Source organism: Oryzias melastigma, linkage group LG6 (assembly GCF_002922805.2).
Source record: "Oryzias melastigma strain HK-1 linkage group LG6, ASM292280v2, whole genome shotgun sequence".
Lineage (NCBI taxonomy): Eukaryota > Metazoa > Chordata > Actinopteri > Beloniformes > Adrianichthyidae > Oryzias > Oryzias melastigma.
Window position 1 is genome coordinate 15,036,810 of NC_050517.1, and position 24,887 is coordinate 15,061,696.

The 24,887-nt window shown below is 40.9% G+C and overlaps 1 protein-coding gene across 2 annotated transcripts in view; it reads left to right on the forward strand.

Annotated features, from left to right (window-relative positions):
• LOC112152548 (potassium voltage-gated channel subfamily D member 2) overlaps positions 1-24,887 on the forward strand; it is a 48,597-nt gene that overhangs the window by 19,546 nt on the left and 4,164 nt on the right. Inside the window, exons 3-5 of one of the 2 annotated variants that reach the window (XM_024282201.2) lie at positions 22,675-22,837; positions 23,240-23,338; positions 24,294-24,392. In XM_024282201.2, the coding sequence (XP_024137969.1) occupies positions 22,675-22,837; positions 23,240-23,338; positions 24,294-24,392 (361 nt within the window). The remainder of the gene's footprint in view (positions 1-22,674; positions 22,838-23,239; positions 23,339-24,293; positions 24,393-24,887) is intronic. The other variant, XM_024282202.2, reaches the window with a different exon arrangement.

Sequence of the window (24,887 nt, forward strand, 5' to 3'; positions counted from 1 at the left end):
GCCTGTCACCCTGACACATGGCAGCTGCTTCCTGCCCGCCTGCCCCGGCTCCTATAAATAGCAAAATATATCACCTAATGTAGGCCATTTGGTCAACTGGAAACTAAACAGGGCACGGGCTCTCAGCCGGATTGTTCTCTTTGTCCTCAAACTAATTTCTCTCCTACAGGTTGTATGACGCGTCTGCGTTCCTTTGTTCCCGGACTGCCGCCGCGTCGTCTCGTCCAGATTGATGACATCTTAAATTGCGATAGTATAGGGTCATTTTTCCCTGTCAGCTTCACACCTTTACATACCTGCAGCTGCTCTAAAGCGAGTGTCTGATACTTTAAAGATAACAGAGGAGCTCTGTCCTCGTTATCCTGCTGCCCATCACACAGAAAAGTTGTTTTTTGTGCTCAGTTTTGCGTCAATGCCCAATTTTGCGTGTATTTTTAAATCAATGTTAGACAATTTGGCTGCGTAGCATTTCATCAAAATGTTTTTTTTTTTTATCCACACATCAAAACGTCACAGCTTTTGCATGACAGGTGCAAGGCAGCCCTTGTTGCTGCCTGTCTCCCCGTCTGTAGAGTATAATGGCATCCCACGACGACAAACTGTTGTTTCAGATTTATGAAGAAACATCTGGCTACAGATGTCATTTTACTGAGGTGGCTCTGTGGATGTCACAGCCGATCTGCCTGCCTGTCAGTCCCAACATTTTGTCCACACAAAACTGTCACAAAGTTTGAGGGAGTAAACAAGAGATAGTTTTTTATTTTTTATATTTTATCTTTTATAAATTAACTTTTTTTTTTTTTAAAGAAAAAGACAAACATGCTCCTATAATAGCCTGTTTTGGTTCTTTTTTCCATTTTATGTTTAAATATTTGCAGCAACATGTGTTTTCAATTAAATTTAAATTATGATTTTCCTTATACAAAACTTTGTTTTACGACAACATTTTGACATAAATCAGACAATATTTGCTATTAATCCAATAGTATTTTAATACGGTGCTATCTAAGTTGCACTATTCTTGATGAAAAAATCATAAGGCATGTGTAAAAAAATGTAAAAAAAAAGAAAATCCATTGCTGGTATTAACTCCTTGACATCTGAATTTATTTACAGCCGCTTCAATGTTTTTGCTTTAGTAGATGCAAATTTAAGGTAATTTTGGAGCTGAAGTCAATTGTTGCATATTTGCATTTCTAGGGATCAAGGGGTTTCGGATATAAAGCCCATCCTATCAAAGTGTCCTGAATAAGACTTAAATAAACATACATTTTAAAAATTATTTAAGATTTTTATAGTTTCTACCCACTACTGAAGGCTGAACCTGTTTGGATGAACTCAAAGCTTTTATTTTGTTCGATGGTGAACGTTTTCTAGACTAATTAGGTGAAATAGAATCATTTTTCATAGCATCTCTGATGATCTCTCATAGCACACCAGTGTACCGCGCCACACTGGTTAAAACAAAAAAAAAAAAACTGATTCAAGAAAGAAGACAGATTTATTTGTATTTTGTATCAGGTTAGTCTTGTAAGTCATTCATCTCAGAGTTCACACCTCCTTTCAGTTTGCAGTCATCACAGCTGAGTCTTGGTGGTTAATCCTCGTGGTTTAAAGGAATTTTCCGTTCTCTGCACTTGCAAACTGATACGAGCTAAATGTGAGGATTCTGCTCATGCCTCCCCATCGCGCAGTACCAGTTTTATGTGTGATTGTAGCTTAATAGGTAATTGTCCTTATTTTGTGGGGGGACTAAAATAATACAGAAATTTCAATAAAATTAAAAATGTATGTAGAAAAAAGGCACTTTTCATGCATCACAGCTCAAAACGCTTTACAATTTAAAACAGATAACATACAAAAGAGAAAAAAATAAACCAATGCCCCCTCCCATCCACACATGCACTTTAAAAAACTTACTGTAAGTCTGAGGTACTTCTCAGGATGCTAACACGTTTATGACAATTTACTTTACATAGATGGGTTTTGCCATTATTATTTAATTTTGCAAACACAAGGATTATATTAGAAAAGGTAAAAGGCAGGATGCTCCACTAGTGATGAACTAATATGAAGGTCCAGCAGGAATTATAGTTTCAGATTAGGTCTTAATTGAAGAAAACTGTCAGGTTAGAAAGGAATGTTAAAAAAAAAAGAAAAATCAGAGTTAAAGTTCCATTCCTACAACATTCTATTATATTTATTAGAAACACTATTCTTGCTCTGATACCTTTTTCTTAACATCTTCCTATTTTTTAAGGATTTTTCTTAATTGCAGGTAATTCAAGTTATAAACTGACCAATCAGATAGCATCCTGTCCCTGTGCCGGTCCCCAGCCCGGAAAAAATAAAAATTATGCCAGGAAGGGCATCCAGTGTAAAACTCTGCCTAAACCACCTGTGCGATTCAGAAAAAACTGATGAGATGTGCCGAAAGGTGAAGAAGATTTTTTTTTTTTTTTGTCTTCTCCTAATTCACAACAATTAAAAAAAAAAAAAAGAAGAAATACACAGAAATGCAATTTTAGGTTTAATTTTCTTCACATATGAGAAAAAAGCCACAAAAACACATTAAAAATACCATTTTCATGAGAGTGAATATTTAAAAATGAACAGGAACCCTGCACAAATTCAGGCTTTTAAGACTTTTTATGTGTTTTAATGTCAGTAGTTGCGCTATTGTTGATATTTGTACCCAACAAAAAAGTGTGAAGGAAACCATGAAAGTGCATAATGATATTTGTGGAAACATTCACTCATTTGTTCACTGTTAACGTTTAGATGTTAGTAACATAATATTTAAAAAAAAATCCCTAATTACATGAGATTATTATGTTCTTAGGTTGATTGCCATTTTACTGAAAGACTAATTAGCCTGCTGAACTTTTGTCAAAACACCGTTAGAAAGCATCTATGTTATTGAGCTGATGTCACCTGTGACATTTGGAGCTCCAGCGTTGCAGTGAATAAATTACTCAAAACGTAAAGCCTTCTGCACACCCAAACGACTGCTCAAACATTTATTTTATAAAAGTCAAACATTATCACTTTAAATATTTAGATGCAAATCATTTAAAATTCCATAAAAGGAGCTGCCAAATTTTCTGTAACAAAGCATTGCTGTCGTCTTTTTCTAAAGTAAAGAACCGACGTGTAGGAATTGTTGATAAAATATGCAAATCTTATTTTGCTGGTGCATTTTTAATGCATGAGCTGATAATAATTTGAAAGCGACATTTAGACGGATAAGATTATTCAGAGATGTGAGAACCAGATTGTCTGCTCAGTAGATTGATAAGCTTGTCTGGTGTTATCAGAGCTGCTTCCATCTAAAGAATCTCCTCTTGTTGCAGGTGTCACCTCACAGATATCCTCAGGATTGTATTATATTGTCTTTTACTTTTATTCTGTTTTTACATATTTTAGGAAACCAACCCCCCTTCTAAAAAAAGCATAAATATGTGATTATTGTTTTCATATTTCCCTTCAGCCAATTGTCTGTAATCCCTGAGAAGGAGCTTAAAGGTTTGATTTCTGGCAAACATGATTTCATCTTTACACAGAAGCTCTAGGCAGATGGAATGAGTTTGGTTTCTGCACGCAAGGGAGCTAAACGGGGAGAAAAAAAAAAAGTCCAGGCATTTAACATTAATAAAACAGGTCAATACAATCAGTTTCAGACCAAAGCTTAGCCTCATTTGCTGCACAGGCGAGTACTTGCTTACCTAAACATGCTGCTTACATTCCAGATTGCATAAGCAGCTCTGTGTGATGCTCCTGACTGTGTTGTCCCTTGGGGAAGCGCGGCAACGTAGGGGGAGTTTCACAGAATTCAAGCATCCAGGAAGACCAAAAATGTACAAACGGTTTGCTTATTCACCTCCAGAAATGGTCATTTTGATTTGAAAAGAAAAAAAAATCAATCTACCTTGAAATCCACTAAAGCAAATCTTTCGGAGATTTTGTATACACACGACGGTGGCAGAAAAGCGGCGTTTTTTTTTTCCCATCAAACAGCATCCATCAAAGTTAATGGGCTGTAATCATCACCACAAATACTCTGTCACACATCCCAGTGCTCGCTTTAGAGTATTCAACTCCCAGTCAATGGGATGGAAAGAGTGACAAGCTCGAGGAACACATTTTTGCATATTATTAACAACCTCAAGCAAGACTTTGGCAGAGAATCCCCCCCAAAAATGTGCAGGTTTTCAGACTCCCACTCTCCTTGCTTTGGATCTTGGAGGAAGTGAAGAGGTGAAACATTTATTAAATATCCAAGTGGCAGAAGGTCAATACCACCGACACTGTGTTTTAGGCACCCATCAACATTGTCACCTTGTGAAATAATTCTTATTAAAGTATACCACCCGTTAATGACAGATCTGCCTCCTGCTGGAAAGATTCATTCCCCGAGCAGCCAGTTCTGCCAGCCTCAAATCACACCTCAGTGCATCCAGTATGTCTACTTATCTGCAGGCTGTATGCTGCTGCTGGACTTCTGATTATACATCACACAGGTGCACACACACATACACACCTTGGATCTATTACTTTGGAGGACACGACATTGACTTTCCTAAGGAAAACTTCCAGCTTGCCCTGTTCCAACCTGCATCCAAGCCTCACTGAGCCCTATTTAAGCAATTCTAATAAATAATTGAATGGTTTTAACTTAAAAGAAACACAGCCTTCACAACAAATCACCAGCACACAGATCACAATGCAGGTACAGCTGTGCAAAAGCTACCCAAGCATTAATTTGTCATGAACGGAGATTAAATGTAATTATGCAGCCTACATTCTCAGCAGCGAGCTAAATATGGAGTCGGAGTGTGTTCTGACCACACATACAGTAAATATCAGGCGGCTTTGTTTAATGGCACTCACTGACACAGGGACAGTACATTCATTCATCCAAAAAGGAAAGCTTTGGAAAATTAATCTATGCTGAAACATGCACAAATTGTAATAATAATTATTTCTTGACAGCTATGAAAGCTAATTTTACATAATTTTAGACTAAAATAGTTCAAGATTTGGGTTTTTCTTGCACTTGAACAGACACAGTTACAGCAGCGGCTTGAATACCTGTGACATTGTCTAAAATGAGCACAGACCATAAGGGGTACAAAGACAAAAAATAACTAGTCTTGTGGTTCCTAAGCGCCTTCACCTCCACAGTGCTTCACCTTTACCCAAGAGATAGTCTGTAACCTTTCTGTGAACCGCAGCTCTTCAATTTTGTGTCCTTGAACATTTTTGCTTTCTGTTTAAAGCTGGTTCTAAAGAATATTCTCAGACTGGACACATATGGTTCGTTAAAGTGAACCAGAGTTCACTTCCTCAAATAATAGAGAACACATTTTCAGTCTGAATACACATAGTGGACCCAGGAGGAACTGCTCTCTGATCCATCTTTTGAAGTGATCTCCGTTAGTTTCTAATCAGACTGAGCTCTGGTTCACTCTGAGTTTCCTCAGTCGGAATAGACTCCATGCTTGTAGCTGAACAACTGAACAAAAACGACCACCGTATCCGATTATTACATGATGTAAACATAATAGGAGGGAAGCAACCACAAACCCCGGACAAATGTTGAGCAGTGATGCAACAGCAACTCATTGAAATGTGGTCGGTTAAAACCAGAATCATTACAACGTGATACACATTACTTTTTACATTGTTCTCTTAACAATCTATTTGTCATAAACACTTATTAGTCTACCTTCATAGCCGTTCCCTCAGTAAGCGCCTTGCAGCATGCCTCCACCGTACCAAAGCAGCAGTAAAAGGTGTTGAACCTGACGTTGATACAGAAGTTTAAAATTGGTCCGAGAAATATCAAGTTCGAATGAGTGAACTATCACGACAACGACTGCAAAGCTATGACTTCCATGATTCTTTCTCTCATTGATTTGCCCCACCCTCCTAATTCCTGGCCAATGACCATAAAGATTTTTAGTCACGTGGTTTTGTCTTTGCGGGAGTTCTGGAGAGGAGAGTTCATCTGATAGCTGAGCCCCAGATCCAAGAACAGCAGTCTGGTTTTTGTCCTGATCGTGGACCACCAGGTCTGCCCTTTATCACTGGTTCTGTTCATAGTCTTTATGGACAGAATTTTTAAGCGCAGCCTCGGGGCAAAGGGGGTTTGGTTTGGTGACCACAGGATTTCATCTCTCCTCTTTGCAGATGATGTTGTCCTGATGACTTCATCGAGCCAGGACCTCCAGCAGTGTGAAGCGTTTAGTATAAGGGTCAGCACCGCTAAGTCAGAGGTCATGGTTCTCAACTGGAGAAAGGAAGTTTGCCTTCTCTCGGTGGGTGGAATGCTCTTGCCCCAGGAGAAGGAGTTTAAGTATTTTAGGGTCTTGTTTATGAGTGAGGGTAGATTGAGGCGTGAGATTGACAGGCGGATTGGAGTGGCATCCGCAAGTATGCAGTCGCTGCACCGGTCCGTGGTGAAGAGAGAGCTGAGCCAGAAGTCAAAGCTCTCAATATACCGCTCGATCTTCGCTTCAGTACTCACCTATGGTCATGAGCTCTGGGTCAGGACCAATAGAACGAGATCCCGGACATAAGCGACTGCATGAGCTTCTTCCGTAGGGTGGCTGGGCGCTCCCTTAGAGATACAACTGGAGAGAGCTCGGACTAGAGCCGCTTCTCCTCCAAATTGAGAGGAGCCAGTTGAGGTGGCTTTGGCATCTGGTCCGGATGCCTCCTGAACGTCTCCCTGGAGAGGTGCTCCGGGTAGGTTACACTGGGTGGTGGCCCCGGGGAAGACCCAGGACACCCTGGAGAGACAATGTCTCTCTGGTGGCGTGAGAACGCCTTGAGGTCCTCCCAGAGGATCTGAGGAAGTGGCCGGGATGAGGGAAGTCTGGGCATCTTTGCTCAAACTGTTGCCCCTGCAACTCTACCTTGGATGAGCAGAAGATGGATGAATGAAGGGTTTTTTTTACAAGCTTTGGTCCAGATCAGGAAAGATCAGTTGACGGCAGTCTAAATACAGACTAAACAGCAAGGTTCAGGACTCGATCCAGACCAAATTAAGCAGACGTGGTCTCGACCAACAGAAATTTCCAGTCCGAATACACCCAAAGAGAACTAAAGTAATCAAAACCAAGTCAGTTCACCTCATAATCACTATGTAGCTAGTTACAAAGCCTTCATATACTTCAATGTAAGGAGTTCAACACCAAAAATGAGTTAAACAACCAAAATGAAAGACTGCCTAAAATTGATAGATTTAAAGTTACCATTTTGTTAAGTTCAAATGACTAGACACAATTGGCTTAAATGTGAATAAAAAATGTGTCTTCATGTTCACCCACAGAGTGATAGTTTTTAGTAAAAATTTCCCACTCTGACCATTTTATGATCTATAGTAAAAGCGTTTCCAGTGGTCATTTAGTTAGGATTGTGCCATGTTTATCCTAGATCAAAAAACCTGTGTTGTTTTCAAGGACATAGTTTCTGCAGAGCAGCAGTGTTTCATTAGAAATTCATCTCATAGTTGTGGATGGGACCATTGGCGCAGAGAAGGGCCGCCCCTCTTCCCGCCACCCATCTATTACATGCTCTCCCGCTAGCTTACAATTCCAGCCTTACAACAACAAAATGGCAAGCAATACTGGAGCTATTCTGCCGTACAGCTTTGAGCCAGAAGTCAGCTCAGATGAGGAAATCAAAGACGTTCATGGATATATTTATGCAAAAGTTGATGCATCAGAATGGAGAGAGTAGGGAGTTTTTGACCTGCTGATTGAAGGTTCTACGTCACACCTACAAGCTTTATCAAATGGCGAAACCGTTGATCAAAATGAACCAAACTTTCCTGAATTGAAAGCTCCCTAAAAAAAAAAAAAAACAATCTTTGTTATCTATCTTTCCCTTGAAGGGATTGTACCAAAATATGTTGCTTGGGAGGACTACATTGTCCAGACATATGGCATAAAAGACAGTTTTCACAAATAAAGGCTCAGCCTAAAGCCATGTTTTTCAAGCAGTGCTATAGCGTTTTAAGAAATACATTTGTTAGGAAGCCTTCCAGTCACTAAAACTGTCGGGTTTTTTATGTATCTTCAATAAATAGATTAAAGCCCACATAACATCAGTTCCACACAAGCAAATACTGTACACAGACTTTCTCTTCAATGCCTGGTATGGCACAACTCCAGGAGGAGTGTCCCTGCTGGTTTTATGTGTTTGATGGGATGGTTTAGTCCTAGCAGCCCCTGAAGACAACTTGGGTTGCACAACAGATGGAGAAGTCCAATTAGAAAGTGGGCAAATGAAATGGGAAAAGTGGGAAATAAACGTTTTTACGCTTTTTCCTCTCTTAAACACACAGGCGATGCTCAAGTGGAGTTCAAGAACCTACTTCATGAGGGAGACAAATAAAAGGAGGAAAAAAAACTTACAAATTGGTGATTTGATTTATTTTTTCAATACTCAAGTCCAAAAAAGAAGGATTCTAATGTGATAAAAATTCCACAACTCAACCCACGTCTATGTTGTATATAAATATTTCTCTTTGGTGTCTGATTCTTCAAGGGCACAAAGCAGATGCCTCCCCATCAGCCAGGACTGAGGAAAAAGAAGGAAAAAAAATGAAATGAAAAAAGTGCTTAAATATAGCAACCCTGTGGGACAGTAGCAAGAAGGGGGCGTGCTGTAGTGTGATTAAAAAGAATAACCTTCATTCAGTCGTAATAGTTAGCGGCGCACTTGAAGTTGCGGTTGGGGTGGGGGGCCTTCACCCTGCTCGTCCTCAGAAGTTTTCCCATCATTATTCATCAGCGGACCTGTCCTCCGCCCTGACAAAGATGTTGAAGTTATAAATGATGGGAGTTGTGTCATTAAGTACGCTGACCCTGGGTCAGTTTAATTCAGGCCTTAGCCTCCCCTGCCGTGAAAGCAGACACAGCACTAAAGCCTTTGATGTCTGATAGATTGTGTGGATACGAGACCAATTTTCACGGATGAAATGACCTTTTCTTTGTGTTGTTGTTGTTCTGGCTGTGGCCAGAAGTTATTATTTTCCTTTGGCTTTTTTTTTTTGACAGGAAAAGATTTGTGGAGTGAAATGGGGAAACTAATGATGCCCCCATGCACATGAAGTGGCGTGACATAGGTGAATGGGGCAGCAGCTTTTTGCTCCGTGGGGGCCACTCAACAGCTGCTGCAGGAGATTCCGCTTCCCAACATCTGAATCTTGTGGGTTTCTGCTTCCCGCTGTAGTCCACACGTTCAGAAAAAGTCCATTTTTTTCCCCACGTCTCTGAAATTCCCTCCAGTTTCACTGTAAGACTTTGAGACGTTGCCTTGAACGTGCAGTTGTCATCCCTGGAAAAAAGACGCTTTCTTTCAAAGACTGTCTCTTGGCATTTATGATACAGTACATTGGCGTTGCAAATATTCTTGGGGTTATATGTACCCATGGTAACCCCCTGAATGCCTGGCTGCCTTTCTACTTTCAGAGCCTATAAACAGATGCAGCTGTTTGAAACAGATAGCTGACAAAAGCATTGTGTACTTTTACCTCAAACAGCATGGAAGTTTTTCATTGTTGTCTGCACCCTGAATAAGTCATCCTGAAACTTTTGCTATGCTTTAAATTCTTCTTGAATTTAAAAGCTTTGCTTGCTGTTTATTTATTTATTTATTTTTTATTTTGTCTCGCTTTTTTCAAACACCGATTTACACATTTTTCCTTAAATAGAGGTTAATTGATTAGTCTAAAGTGGTTGTTGAACCACTAATCCATGGGCAGCCTTCACAGCGTAATCTCACAATAATACCACAAATTATAATGACCTGCTTCACCACGCATTATATGGTGGCAGCAAATAATGAAATAATTGCATGTTTGGAGAGAGAACGGGCAGTGCGGCGGTGCAGAATCACAGCATGGAGGTTACTCTTTTGTACTCAGGCAGAGGCTTTCTTCTGTGGATTTTCTCACCATGTACAGAACTGCTAGATGTTTGGTTGAGTGTAGACTTTAGGTGGATAATAATTATGAAAATTTTACTGCTTTTTTATCCCAATGTTTTGGCCCTGAATTGCAAGTATTTTTTTTCTTTTTTATCAATACTGATAAACAATATTTTTCCTTACAACTGCGACCGATAGCCGATATTTAGCGATATCAATATTTAAGTCTCTTCAATAACAGAAAGTTTAGATTTCCCTGTTTTGTTTTTTTTTATTAGAAAACCACATCTGCTCTTGTACTGTACAATCACACTATAATTGACCTTTTTAATATACAGCAAGGTATCTCATAGGAAGAAGCATTACTTTAAAACTTAGAAAATATATCTGAGAACATCTTGAGAATATCTTGAAAACCCAAGCTGCCTCAAAGAGAAAGATTATTTCTCATTTTCTGGATTTGATGTTTCATTTTATACAACTTTTGCAAAACAGACTTTTCTAAGGACTTCTCAAACCCTGAGAGAAGCAATGGGATGTTTAAATAAGTTACAGATTTGATCAGAGTCACTCGTCCCTTTTTAAAGTTTTAGAATTCCTCAACTCATCATTTTTTGATGTGCTGGCCATTTGTAAAATGAATTGTCTGCAACCCTTGGGACGAAGTACCGGCCGGTACCAGTAGCCTACTCCAAAACCTGTAACCTAACCTTGCATCGGACGCAGAAACAGGTGCAGTAGCTGATGCAAACCAGGTCCGAACATGGTACCAAATGCGAACCAGTATCGGGTTAGGGTACCAGTACTGGGTTAGGGTACTGGTGTGCTCTCCGTCCTGATACTGGACCAGTTCCAGTTTGTGGTCCGAAGGTTGGGGCCCGTGATTTAATGATCACACCTTTACTATTTTTCTTGTTTCTTTTAATGTTTGATGTAAAGCACTTTGAATTGTCTCTGTACATAAAATGTGTTATACAAATAAACTCGCCTTGCTGCCCAACAGCCAGCACTTCAAAAAACTACGACTTAAGGACACCTAAAACGTCACTTTTTGACGGGGAAGGGTCCTTCAACAAACGTCAATACGCTACAAGTTGGGGGCGAGAATGTGTTGTATAGTCAAAGAAATGCATCTAGTGTGAAAGTGTCCACCAAACCATTTTGCAGTTGAATTTCTAGTGAAACACCGAGGAGAGACATCCAAAGATCAGCTCACCATTAAAAAAATGTTCCTACTGTTAAAGTGGCTGTTGAACGTACCTTTGGAAACACAAATGGGATTTTTGTATTACAGACCACTGAAGCCAAGAAAAGCACTTTCCTTTGATGAAGCATGGTGGTGGGAGCTTAATAATATGGGGGTGTCTTGCTGCTTAAGGAACACCAAACCATATTTAGAGGCTTAAGTGGTTGAGGAAAGTGTTTATTAATAGAATGAGATGAAATTCAAGGTATTTGTCATGTAAAGTGGCAGTAAACGCTTTCAGAAGTACATCAATATTTCTTAAAAGTAAAGCAGTGTTATGAAGTTTTTGGTTCTGGTTTTATTTCAAAAAGCAATTAAGGGTTTATTTGTCAGACTTTTGCTCTGTTTAGTCTATTAAACACAAAGAATTGTTTCTAACAGCGAGCATTAGATGTAGCGAATCCCAAGCGAAAAATACTGAGCAGAAAGGCTAAAAATGATCTATTGATGTATTTATTTGCTTTCACGTATGACCGAGCCACTCTGCACAGGTCCTCTGCCCTTTTCATCTTAGAAGCCATTGCGAATCAGGATTCAGACTGGTTAGTATTTTGATGGGAGATTGACTCTGACTTCCAGGTGCTGTAAGTCACTGAAATCCACTCTGCAGTGTCCCATTGTGCCTTCCTAGCCTGGATAAAATGAGAGGGTTGGGTCAGGAGGGACAGGTACTGAAGCCAAATTATGTGTGCAAATTGTGGGTGATTCACTTTGGTGACCCCTGAAGAGAGAAGCCAAAAGAAAAAACAAACAAATATGAAATTTCATCCAAATTCAGGCAATATTTATCTGAAAAATACATGATCAGAAACAGTGAGGATAAATGTTTTAGTCCAGCAGAAGCTGTTCACTGAGGTAAATTCCATTTCTAGTGGTGTAATAGTTCATTTTTAACAACAATTCGATTCATATCATAATTTGTGTTTGCTGATCCGTTTCATAGTTGATATTGATTCATTCTGAATGATCCGATTCACTGACCTAAAATCAATCCAGGACATCTATAGCCAAAAATTCCACCAGTGTGACTCATAGATAAATACCTGGTACTGAACAGGTGAAGTTTTACAGATTCATTGTATTTCTTGCAAAATAGTCAAGTGCAAATTGAATTTGTGAACAAAAATAACAAGTAAAGATGAATCAATGTCAAATTCATTCCCATTCCCATTGTAGTTTCATAAAGTTCAGTCCACTGTTGTTTTTCTACATCAAAATAATACAAACGGAACAATATTACAACATCACTGTATGGTCACATGTCTTTTCATGTCTTTTCCACACATTGATGATCATTTATTTTCTGCCATCTTTTGTGTCTTGTTTTTTGTGATGGCACTTGGTTGTTGTTTTTATGTTCTAGTAAAATAAACCTATCATTCCTCAATCCAAATGATATTTTCCAATAAATATAACTGATTTATAACTGAAAAATTTTAGGAATCGTAGGAATAGAAATCGATTAATCTATTACGTTGATTAATTGTTACACTCCTTAGATCTAATCTAACTGTGGGGCCCTTAAACCTCACCAGAAAGCAGTTCAATAAGTAATGCTAGGTATTAAAAATGACTTGATTAATAGCTTGTGTTTGCCAAAAGAATTGCTGCTATTAATCTCTGCATTTTTTTTTGTGCATCGCTCCGAGGCTCCCAGATAACTGTCAAGTTCACATGGACACATGAGGAGTCCAAGGACATGAACCTGTGGTTTCTCACACTGACTGCACCATGTTTTTTTATTTTTAAGTTTTAAACTCCAGACTGAGTCTTGGCATAAAAATGAACAGTTGAGTACAGTTCATGTATCTGCTTTATGAATGTGTTGTCAGTTGGCTGTGAAGTTCAGGACCTGCACTTCCTTCCTGTTAAGATGATATTTTAAAATGTTTGACATATACATCCATCTACTGAATCACTTTCGGGGTCTGCAGGAGTCAGCCCAGCTACTGTTGGGTAACAGGGTCGCCAGTCTGCAGCAGGGTCGTTTGACATTTAGTTTTATTTTAATGGTTAAGAGATTATAGGGTCACCCATAATGTGAAGAGTTTTTTTTTCTTTTAAAAAACAGGTTTCTAAAAGAAGTAAAAGTGATCAAATTTTTCCAATTTACCAATCTGGAAGACTCAACTTGAAAGCCTCTTTCATTAATCCCTCTCTGGTAAATTCCAGCTTCTTTTCAAACTTGACATTCAAAGGCTTTATCTTCCAAGTGTGAAGTCTTTCAGCCAGAGTGCAGATAACCCTGATGACAACGCTGTGACATAATCTCGGGTCGTACTTAATAAAAGTCCTCAAGATCAGCAGGAAGCGTTGTGCAGCTGTCTTTAGGAGAGATATTTAAGTCCAGCCTCGCATCACGGAGAAGCTGATGTTTATCTAAGAAGCTGTTGAGCATTAAAAATAGATTTACAAATGAGTAACAGACACAAGTGGAACACTACAGTAAAAAAAATGGTGTAAATAGGACTTTATGGTAGGTGTGGTATTACACAGACGCAGATGCTGTAAATCAGACTGTAGGATTCACAGATACTGTAGCTCATGAATGCACAAACTGCAAACTCAGAGTTAAAGGGCCATTTGGTTGAGGAAGCTGATATCCAGAGGCTGCTCTGTGCAGAATCGCACATCAAAGTTAATCTTGCACCGTCTGCTCCGGCACTGCAGAGCACTAATCTGCTGTCAGTGTGATGAGGCTCCTGGACCGGTTCCTCCTACCAGCACAGAGCCACTAATCCACAGGACCTTTCACATTTTCCCTCTTTTCCAGACAGCAACAGTCGCACGATTGACCTTGAACTGTTCAGTAATAGTTGAGCATCAGAGGGGATTATATTTGCATAACTTCATTACCTATAATTAGTGTTTTACTTACTATTCAAAAAGCGAGATATAAGGCAAATTACTTTTCTGTAACTTTAAAAAATATATGTGTTCTCACCTTGTTCGGTGAGGCAGGTTGATTCCTGCTAAATCAAAGAAAATGTCACCGCTCTCTCGGCCGCATGCCGATTAACCTATGATGAATACATAATGACTTCATTAGCATAATCGCTTGAGTGTCTGATGATTTTATTTCGTTATCGTGTTCCAGTATAATCCGAAGCCTCGGCACCCTTTCAAGCCTCCGGTCCCTCTTTCATGTTCCTCTGCCCGGCCGTATTCAGACAACGAAGCAGTGTAATTGCATTATCAGAGTATTATAACGATGTTGTGGGAATGTATTTTTAGCTTCCGCTTCCTGAGTTCATGTAAGGAAGATGGGCAGGAATCTAAACATGGAATGGCATGTTGGGTGCTGAGCAACATTTGAATCATTTTTGTACACTTTTTTTTTGTTTTTTTATTAACTCCCTGATGATTTTTCATCCTCTTCGCAGGTCAATGTGCTATTAACCGAGTTCACCGAGACACTTGACACTGGAAAAATTTCCTAATAATGTATCACTCATCCGGTAATTAAAATTGAGAACCCTTGTGAATATCTTTCAGACACGATGATGACAAGAAGCTGAATTAAAAAAAAGGTGTTTTTCCCTTGATTTTTTTTTTTTGTTTTTTGCATAGGACAGCAGTTGTATCCCGAGTGTCAGCATGTGTAGCTCGAGAGTCTGGATGGGAGCCGAAGAAAAGAAAAATGTCAAGCAGGGCTGTGCTAGCGCCGCATGATAATAGAAAAAGAAGGAAAAAAAAAAGGAGAATGAAGCGTTTCATCTCCAGCTCATAGTCAGAGGCAGGCAGGTCCAGGCAGACGAAGGGTGAGTCAAAGTCAGGAACGGAAGAGCGCTAGAGAGGAAAGGCTTTTTTATCATCCCTGACTCTTAAGAAGATCTCCCAAATGAGAGAGGGCGTGCATGCTAATGTCAACGCCACGGTGATAACTAGCCGTCTGGTTTTTGCAGGGTTAGGGTTAAGCTGGGATTTGAAGAGCTGAGGGAATACATGTTTGATATTTGAGTGAGCGCTGAGGTGCCTTTGCCAGAACTATACATGGAGGATTATTTTATATGGTCTATCTGTATCTCCATGGCTAAAAGAAAGTCATTTCACCGGTCTTTATTGAGTCAGTGTGGGTTCTAAGACTTCTCAGTGAGCGCTAAGCTAGGAGATCAAAGTTTCATCGACAGTGCCGCACCACAAAGTCTTCATCTCCGTTTCATTTATATGCACCGCCGTGAACTTGCACACACTGTGTGGCTTTTTTTTTTTTTTTTGCTCAAGCTTAAATCCAAAATTTCAAATCCACCTATCCGTTTTTGCGAATCTGCCGCCAACGGATGACAACCTGGTTGTAAAAATTCAAAGGGCGGGGAGGGAGATAAACATGTGTTTTCATCCTCGGAGACGGAGAAGCTCACCTATCTCAAGGTTGTCCTTCCCTCTAGCTATTGTTCGCAGTTACTCATACTCCAGCGCCCTGCTCTCCCTGCCTCCTGCCTTCCAGCGGGCGGAGCGGCCCTGTGGCTCCATCCTATCGCCACTCTCCCATCTCTCCATTATGTTGTGTAGTCGTGCCAGCGTCTCCTTCTCTCTCTTATCACCTGCAGCGAAAATCTAGCAGGCTAATCCCTCCGCCTTTGGGATTCCCCACCCAGTTTTTTTTTTATAATGATTTATATCTGAGGAACAGCATCCTATCATACTCCTAATCCCATCAGTCCTTGGTGTCCAGCCTCTACACAGACCTTGTTTTGGGATGTTGAACTCTTGTCCTCCATCTAAGAATGTGGTGCAGGATCATTTTCATTTAATGCATTTCAGATTCTGGAAATCTGGTAGCATATCTCCCAGCACTGCAGTGCTTCATGCTGTAGCTGGACCACTGCATTGAAAAATTGTTGCAGGCTGCCTCCAGACAGAGATGCTGGAGTTACACAGACTTTTTATGTGCAGTCTCTTACTGTATTTTCACAGTAGGGGCAGATAAATAGAGAATGTGTTGAATATTTTAACATGCTGTTGATATAGAGCAGATTTGGTACAGTAATAGTGAAAAATAGAGGTTTTACCTCATTGAGCTCCAATCATTCATTCTTGTTTATTTACAGCAGTTGTGCGTGAATTTCTCTGCTCGGAGTCGATGGTCAGAATGGCTCCCTGCTTTTTCTTCGCCTTTGTGTTTCATATTTTTTCAAAATAAATTTTTTATGACTGCTCTTAGCATGACAAAATCATCCTCACAACGCCGACTGTTGCTCTCCGTAAATCTTCAGAAACATACAACCGCAGAGAATTTAGACCTTTTTTTTCCTTGTCACTCATGTTTGTGTCCCTCTGCGGCATGTACAGGATGTATAATCCATTTCCTTTAAATTCTGAATTCATAGTTCATACCATGATGGAGTTCTGAGGGAAAATTACTTTTTTTTTTTGCTACATCTATTATTTAACTGTCAGCAAGGATGAATACCGTGCTCTCTCAGCCTTGTGGAGAAGGTACAGGGAATTGGATTGTTGTGCAGCAATGCTCCATTTGCTCTTTGTCATGACTTGTAAAAAAATGAGACTTTTTCCTAACTGGACAGAAAACTGTCTTTGTTAAGTTTGTACTATAAAATTTGTTAATGTTAAGTCCAATCTGACATGCTTTGATCTTCTGCAGCAGCTACATCTAGTCATAAGAAAGTACTTCCCACTACTTTCATTATCCGCCACTTCCCGCTGAGTTTTCAAAGCTTTTTAACTTCATGTACAGTCGACTGCAGCATCCAAGTTTCCGAATATTTGACAGGTTTTTGTCTGGCGGTTTTGATGGAGGGTGGGGGCCCGTCTTCACTGCAGAAGCCACTGAGCTGTGAAAGAGAGCTGGAAAATTACCTCAGGAAGCATGATAGGGAGGCGTGTGCAGTGGGTTGGCCGGTGAAGGTCAAGAGGAAAACCATGCATTCACAGAATTATCAAGGACAGGTTGGGGACGCTCGATATAGGGGAGAATTTATTGCTCAATTCTTTCTAAAATAGAAAAAAAAAATGCTTAAAGGAATCCAACTGGTTATGAGTCCTTCATTTTAGAAGAAAATCGCCTTGTAAGTTAAAGCTATGTGACCCAACAAACTCTAAAATTATACAATAAAGTGTTAAATGAACACAAAGGGAGGTTGAAAGTAAATCAAATTGATGCAAAAAATAATAAAGTGAGATGAAAATAAATTTGAGATCCAGAGTAGCAAATTTGCCGGCTCTTTGTAATTACTGCCGTGAAGCAACACGCATAGATGGTGCATGAGATAGGACAGGGTCCTCAATTCATCTTCATTCTAATCAGCTGATTAATCAAAATAGTTCATGTTTTAATTAAACTAGCTCCATTCCACTGCCTCTCATCAAAAAAATCAAAGTGGTGTGGTCCAAAAAAGACGGATGAAAGTGAGATTTTGTGTCTCTGCCATGATGGATTGACTGAGAGGTCCCTTACGTTTATGGATTTAGAGAGCAGCAAAGGCATAAAAAAATAATAATAATCATATTAATATTTGTACCGTGTTTATTGTGAATATATATCGATATAGTTATATATTTAACTAAAAAACATAAAGATCACTTTTGGTGTCATTTAAAAATTAATGCAATGACAATTTCAACCAAAATCAAAAAAACGTGTCGTTTTCTAGGACATAGTTTCTGTAAAGCAGTTTTGAATGGAACCATTGGTGCAGAACATTGGCTGTATAAAGAGAACTGGACAGAGGAGGTGTGACGTCACCATATAAAATGACTTACCTCCAGCTCCAGCGAAATGAAGCCAATTCAGTCGCCATCTTTCCACGATACAGACGTTGCCATCTTGGAGCCAAACAAAGGGGATTGGTCCGAGTCGGTCCGAGTCAACGTTTCTATGGCAACTACTGTTGGCTTAGAAAAACAACATCTTCTATGACTTGTTCGAAGTCCACACCCCTTCCATTGAAAGCAGGCTTGGGAGAATCTGTCAATCAAATTTTTGAGGCAATACGGCTTTTGATTGGTTGGTTTATAAGATGAATAACTATAAATAAATAAAAAATATCAAGAAAAAAAATGAGTTATTCTGAAACATAGCGATTTATTTATTCGTCGAAAGAAGTCTATAGGATTTTGGCTTCTTGAAGCCAGCAGGTACTTTTATTTGGAATGCAAGATGAGCGGGGTCACTAAGTCCAGTTCTCTATATACAGCCAATGGTGTACAGTGACCCTGGACCATTGACAGTATAAATAGGAACTAGACATAACAAGTGTTGAGGTCTCTCAAAGGAAATGCCTTACCTCCAGCCCTCACAAAATCAGCCCAGCATCTTCACCATCACTTTCTGATACCTCTACCACCATATTGTAACCGTTTGCCACCCCTTGACAGTGATTAGTCCGAGTCAGTCTGGGTCACGTTTTAAGAGGAATTAGTCATGAGTGAGCTTGTTCTGGCTTGTTCGAAGTCTTAAAATTGCATTTTTAAGTATTTGTTTTTTCAAATCATGTTGAATCAGAAGAAGATGAAAAAATTGCTTTTGAAAAGATTGTAGTTGTGATGTAGAAAATACGCCGGATAGGCCACAAGATTCCTATTCTGCTCCATTCTGATGCATCCACTTGCAGACAAATAGATCCGTGTACGTCTTCAGTTTCCTCGTCTGAGCTGGCATCTGGCTCTGAACTGTCCATTCAGTGTTACTCACTATTTTAGTTGCACCAATCATGAGAGGTTAACAGCAATGGGGAGAGAAAGGGGGGCAGGATTGCTCCGCTTAAATGATCCAGCCCTCAACTCAGAGGCAAATTTGTGATAAACTCCAGCCGCTCTGCAGAAACTATGTCCTTAACCCTTTAACTGCCTCCTCAGCCAAATGGTGGGGCACATTTAGAAAACAAGTTTTTAAAAATATTGATTGTGTGTGTTACTCCCCAAGGTATGGAGGCCCTAAATGCCCCATGAGGCATTTTTTTTCTTTTTTTTTTTGTTTGGGCTATATAAATAAAATTGAATTGAATTGAATCAAAGGGACGTTGAGGATAAAAAAGAAGTGAAAGAAAATATTTTTCAAAAAATTGAGGCAAAAAGAATACATATATTTTTCTGGTTACTAACTGGTGCGCACCAGATACTAACCGTAACACTTTTACTTCTAAAAATTGAAGTTAAAAACAAAATGTCTGGATAATAAGTAGTGCACAACAGAAAATAACTTTTACAGAAACCCTTTGTATTTTTAGTAAAAATTAAATTTCACTTCAAATGTTTTTATATATATACTTCGATGTCCCTTTAGGGGAAAATAGCAGGGAAAAATACTTTTTTAATATATATAATTTTTTTTAGAGTAGTTAAAGGGTGAAGATGACACAGATTATTTTTATTTTTGCTTAAAACGACACAATTATCATTTTAAAAAATTACCGGTAAGGCTTTTAAAGTAGACCAAAAGATGATCGGAGGATCTTTAAGCAACCAGTCAAACAAATGTGAGCAGCATCTGAGCCCCAGTGTGAAGACAGTCCAGGCTCCTCCTTAGAGGTCACTCTTAATTTGATTTTTCCTCCTCCCTCACTTTACGATTTCCACAAAGTGACACTGATATATCACCAGACACCGTTGTGCTCATTGAACTCCTAGGCAGGAAACGTTTCTTTTCTTTTAGAAATATTGCATTTTCAATTAGGCAGTTGTTTCTGGTGAAATGCGTTTTTACCCTGGCCCCTGCACTCCTGCATGATAGCCGTTTCCTTTGCTCCTGTTGATGCACTTGACAGTCTCCTCTGCTGGAAGTGAGTTGGTGACACATTAAAACCGGAGAGGTGGGAGCTGGAAGTATGACAGAGGTGCCACAGGATGATTGGATTTTAATGCTCCTGACAAAACCCTCTCAGCAGAAAGATCAGCCACAATCCTTTTGTCAGCATTGCTAAGCTGCCGCAATGATCACAACTGGAATGTGCGTGGTGGGACAGCAGGACTTGCTTTAAACCGCTTTTATCTGAAATGGGAGTAGCTGTGACTTGCTATGCATTTACTGACAACGAGCACTTTATGTGTAAGCAGCAGCAAATTAGAAGTGAGCAGCCAGGATCTACAGTTTAAGCTCATTTTACTTCAGGAAATCTCATTTCATTTTTGTCGGGTTGTTGAAGTAAAAAAAAAAAAAGCCACTTACTGCATCTTGGAGCAGAGAAATAAACAAATGACGTGTCTACACAATCATCCATATCTCTTTTTTTTCTCCACTTCCCACTAACCAGATGGCAGTCAGATTTCAGACGCAGGGTTCTGGAAGATAATCAAGGAACAAGATTGTTTTCTTTAGGATGTGGGATTGGTTTAAATAGATGTCAAATTAAATGCTTTTTCACACACAAACAGGCAGAAATAGTCAGAATGAATGTGAGGTCTCTGGTTTCAGCTGTGAGCAGTGAGGTCATGCACGGAAATGTGTCCCAGAGCACCCCCCCACCATGATGGAGGTCAGAGGCAGCGGCCCCGCCACACAGGTTGATACAGGCTCTCATGAATGTTTGATTGGTCTATTATCCCGGCCGGGCGGGGACTTTGATTCCCCGCTTTCGTAATTCAAATATTCCCTTTCGTCTGACATTTCTCCCACCACGTCTGCAGCTTGGCTCCTCTCAGTGGCTTCATCTGCAGTGCTGTCACCTCGCTGCAGGACAATCATACACAATGCACTGTTTCCGAGACTGGTGAGAAGGCAGGATGGTTTCAAGTGGGTGGAAGTGGGGAGTGGATACTCAGTCAAAGCGACATTCCCCTTCCACCTCTGCGGTGAGGATAAGGATCTGGCCATCCATCTTCCGGTGTCTCGCTCGCCTCGTCTACCAAACGTGGATACCTGGCAGTCAAGAACAAAACAGGAACATTACTTTAATCCGTCGCTGCCGTTAATTCCTACCTCTGCCATCATCCGGCATGCACAGCTTTGTGTACCTCAGCCTCCCACTTACGAACGATCCATCACTGTTAGTGCTTCTCTCTTGAGTGCACTTGCTTCCCTTTTTCACCTGCTTCGCTTTCAAAGGATGATGCTCGCTCAGAGGGGCTGAAATACACGCCACGCCTCACACTGGGAAAGAAAAAAACCCAAACATATGTGGCCTGTAGCGTTCCTGCAAGGAAACGCCGTCCGCCGGCATCTGTAATTTGACACCTGCTGTCAGCCCCTGTCAGTGATTACACAGGAAAAACGACGTGACCTGTGAAGGGAAAGGGATACTAATGACATCTGTGTGAAAATTAGTCAGCTCGAAAGCAAACTGTTGTACATGAAGCCTCATCAAGCGTGATATTAAAATGTCCACTTTTACATCTTCCCGCCCAAGCTGTGTGGAAGCGCGGGGCTGCTGGGCCCACTGCGACGAAACCTGAAGCTAATGAGTCAAACAGGCGGCTGTGGGCATTAGACAACTTCATTTATGAAACAGTCAACCTCCCGTGTAGCGATACATTCACATTACCCTGCCTCACTTGAGAGATGCGCCGCTGTCACAGACACTGAGCAGTGCTGATGTCCCTTCCTACCTGCATTCATCTTCCTCCCAGAAGGTAATGGTCGTCTCGGGTCATTTGCGCATTAGGATCTCCATCGTTCATCTCCCCAAACCTCCAGTCCTGCAAACTGCTGGTCAACTCACGGAGGGATTTACCCAGGAGTTTTTTTTTCTTTTTGCCTGATCATATTTTTGAGGAATCTGGGTTTTGTGTAATGATGCTTGATGACAGCGAGCCTCCGGTCTTTCTGCCGCCAAATGCTCGGCTTTGTGCTCCTGATTGCATTGTCTTTCGAGTGGCACGGGAAAAGAACGAGGTCGGGATGAGCTTCTGCATCACCTTGAGCACAAACACGTCTGACTTTCTGACAGAGGACAGACTCGTTAATGTGATGGGATGACTTGGTCCCGTCTGACATGTCTGCTATATTGAATGCAGCCTGATTGTGCCAAGACGATTAGTGTTATGTGCAATTTCCAAAGAGCTTTTGTCTTTTTTTTTATCCTTCATGGTTTTAGTTCTGAGATCTGCACTAAAATCTATTTTTAATGCAAAGGAAAGGCCAAAACTCACCGGTGGCTGCTGCTGCTGCTGAGGCCTGTGATATTCACCGATGTCTCCGGGGTTCAGCATCTCTGCTCCCTGCATCTTTTTTTATATGAAGCTGCTGGGCTAAGAGAGGTCACAGAGGATGTGTAGCACACTTGGTCATTGACGTGAAAGCATTAGGCGCTGCCAGCAGGTGTGTAATTATGTACAAAGCGGCGTTTTAAACGAGAGGCGTCCTATTGAATGCAGAAAGTAGGCCAAGAAGCGGCGTCTTCAGAGAAGTCCTATTTATTCCTCGCCCTCTTCAAATGTGTGACTTCTTATTTGAAGTTGTGAAACGTTCCTGGGTTGGCGGGACTATTTCAAGACGGTTAAAAATAGAACACAACAGCTTACTTAGCATCCATTGCTTTACTTATTTTTTCTCATTTACTTACTCAGTGTGCTCCCTCTTATCTGTGTTTCAGGTATGGCGACATGGTGCCAAAAACAATTGTGGGGAAGGTGTTTGGGTCCATATGCTCTCTGAGCGGGGTGCTGGTCATCGCCCTGCCTGTTCCTGTCATCGTATCAAACTTCAGCCGAATCTACCACCAGAGCCAGCGGGCGGAAAAGCGACGAGCCCAGAGGGTACTGACCCCCCCTACTATCTTCATTTTGCTTGTCTTTGCCCTTTTTTTCCCCCCATGTCCCTGTCTTATCCACGCCGTTCAGGGTGACAGAGCAAAACAACTTTAATATTAATCCTTTATTGTCTTTGTGTGTCTGTGTGTACTGTGTGGGCTCAAACTTGCTTGAAAATCTTTCAGCGGGGAAAAAAAAACCAACTTGATCTTTCTAGAATTGTGTCAGCAGCTTTTCAACTGCAGAATGTGCCTTTTTTTCTAAACTGTTTGCCAAGACAGATTTTTTTTCTTACTAATTTGTAGATTTAAACATAGCTCCTTTCTCATGAAATGCTGTGGCTACCAGAGAGAGCCAATTAGTGTGAGAGTCAAAGCGGCTAAAACAGAGGTCTGTTTGTTCAAACAGAAAACTCGCCTCGCTAGAATCCGTGCAGCGAAGATTCGAGGCACTAATGCCTATATGCGCTTCAAACAAAATGGGCTCCTGATCGACTCGCTGGAGGAGGTAACGGGGCTGAGCAGCGGCTTGGGATGGGTGGGTGGGGTTTGCAGACTGACCTGGGTCTCGCCGATGCTTGCATGCCGCACTGCTCGGGGGACCATGCCACCACGGGAGGCGGGATGGGGCGGGCGAGTTTGGCGATGCAGGGGCTGCTGTCATTCCAGTGCTTCCAGTTCAGTGTGATCGTCCTCCTACATCATACCTCTCAGCTGCAGCATCGACACACTCTCTCCGTCCATACAGCAGGAGAGCCAGGACGGCACACTTGCCTTCTGGTGGAACACGACCATTACAGTCACACTGACTCATGCCCAAGCTCTGCATGTCTGTCCAACAGGGTTTGGAGGGGAACGAGGGAACTTTCTGGAGAGTGGGTCGCCCACGGAGGCTGTCTGCTCAGCCTGCATCTCCTCTAAACTCAGTGTTTGATCTGCTGTGTGGTTTTCTGTGTGTGGTTTTCTAGAGCATCCGGGCAGTAGTGCAGACTAAAACTAGACCCTCTCCATCCGAGAGCCGTGCAGAGCTTCAGTGTGAATGTTGGGGTGTGTTGTGTCGTTTCCGTCCGTGTTTGGTCCAATCTTATTCGAACTCTGTCCAGGTGTGCCCCTGCTGTTGCACTGAGATGAACTCAGCTCGATTTGAATACTTTCTTTATTTCTTTTTGTTCCCCCTTTTGTCAAAACAGTAAACTTCTACCGGTCAAACACGCAGTCAGCCACAGCCTCCATGCATCTTTAAAACATCCCCATCTCACTAGGTTCAGTAGATTGGCTGCTGTGCTACAGATCAGCATTTCAACTCAGAGCTTTGCTACTCTCCACCACATCACCCAGCTACTAGCTGTTGCCTGAGATTGTTTTCTTCTTCTTTTTTTTTTTATTTTTTGGAGTCTGAACCTGTTCAACTACACTGCTGCTTTCTTCTTGTCTTTGTCTGTTTTAACTTTGTGTCTTTCAAGGCCTCCAAGGAGGCGGGAAAAGCTCTGGTGGGGAAGGCGGCAAGCCCTCCATTTGAGAGCCAACATCATCACCTGCTGCATTGCTTGGAAAAAACCACGGTAAAGCATCCTTCGTTTTCCTCCCCTCTCCACTTTGCATTTTTTCTCTGAGGCGCAGATTAAAATTAAAAAAAAAAAAAAAAAGAATCCCAACATAGATAATTGCATCACTCCTGCAGTCTGCGCCGCATCATCAGTTACACAAACCTGTTACCGTGAGTTACAAATAGAAGCAAAGTGAATTTTTTTTTCATCCACGCTCAAACTGTAGAATCTATTTCATAGCAGCGTGAGTTAAAAATAGCTGTAAATGCGACTGGGAAATCACGAGTCCCCTTGCCACCAACATGCTAAAGATAACACGACTCTGCCTGCCAGTTACATTATTTCTCCCAAACAAACCAGCTGACTACATTTAACGTTATTTATAATTTACAGAGGTAAGAGCCTCTTTGATGCTTCGCTGTGATGTGCCCTTTTTCTTTTTTGACAGCAGCAGCTTCAAACCCTGTGTGGGCACATGACATAAATGTGAGGTAAATCAGTGTGGTTGCT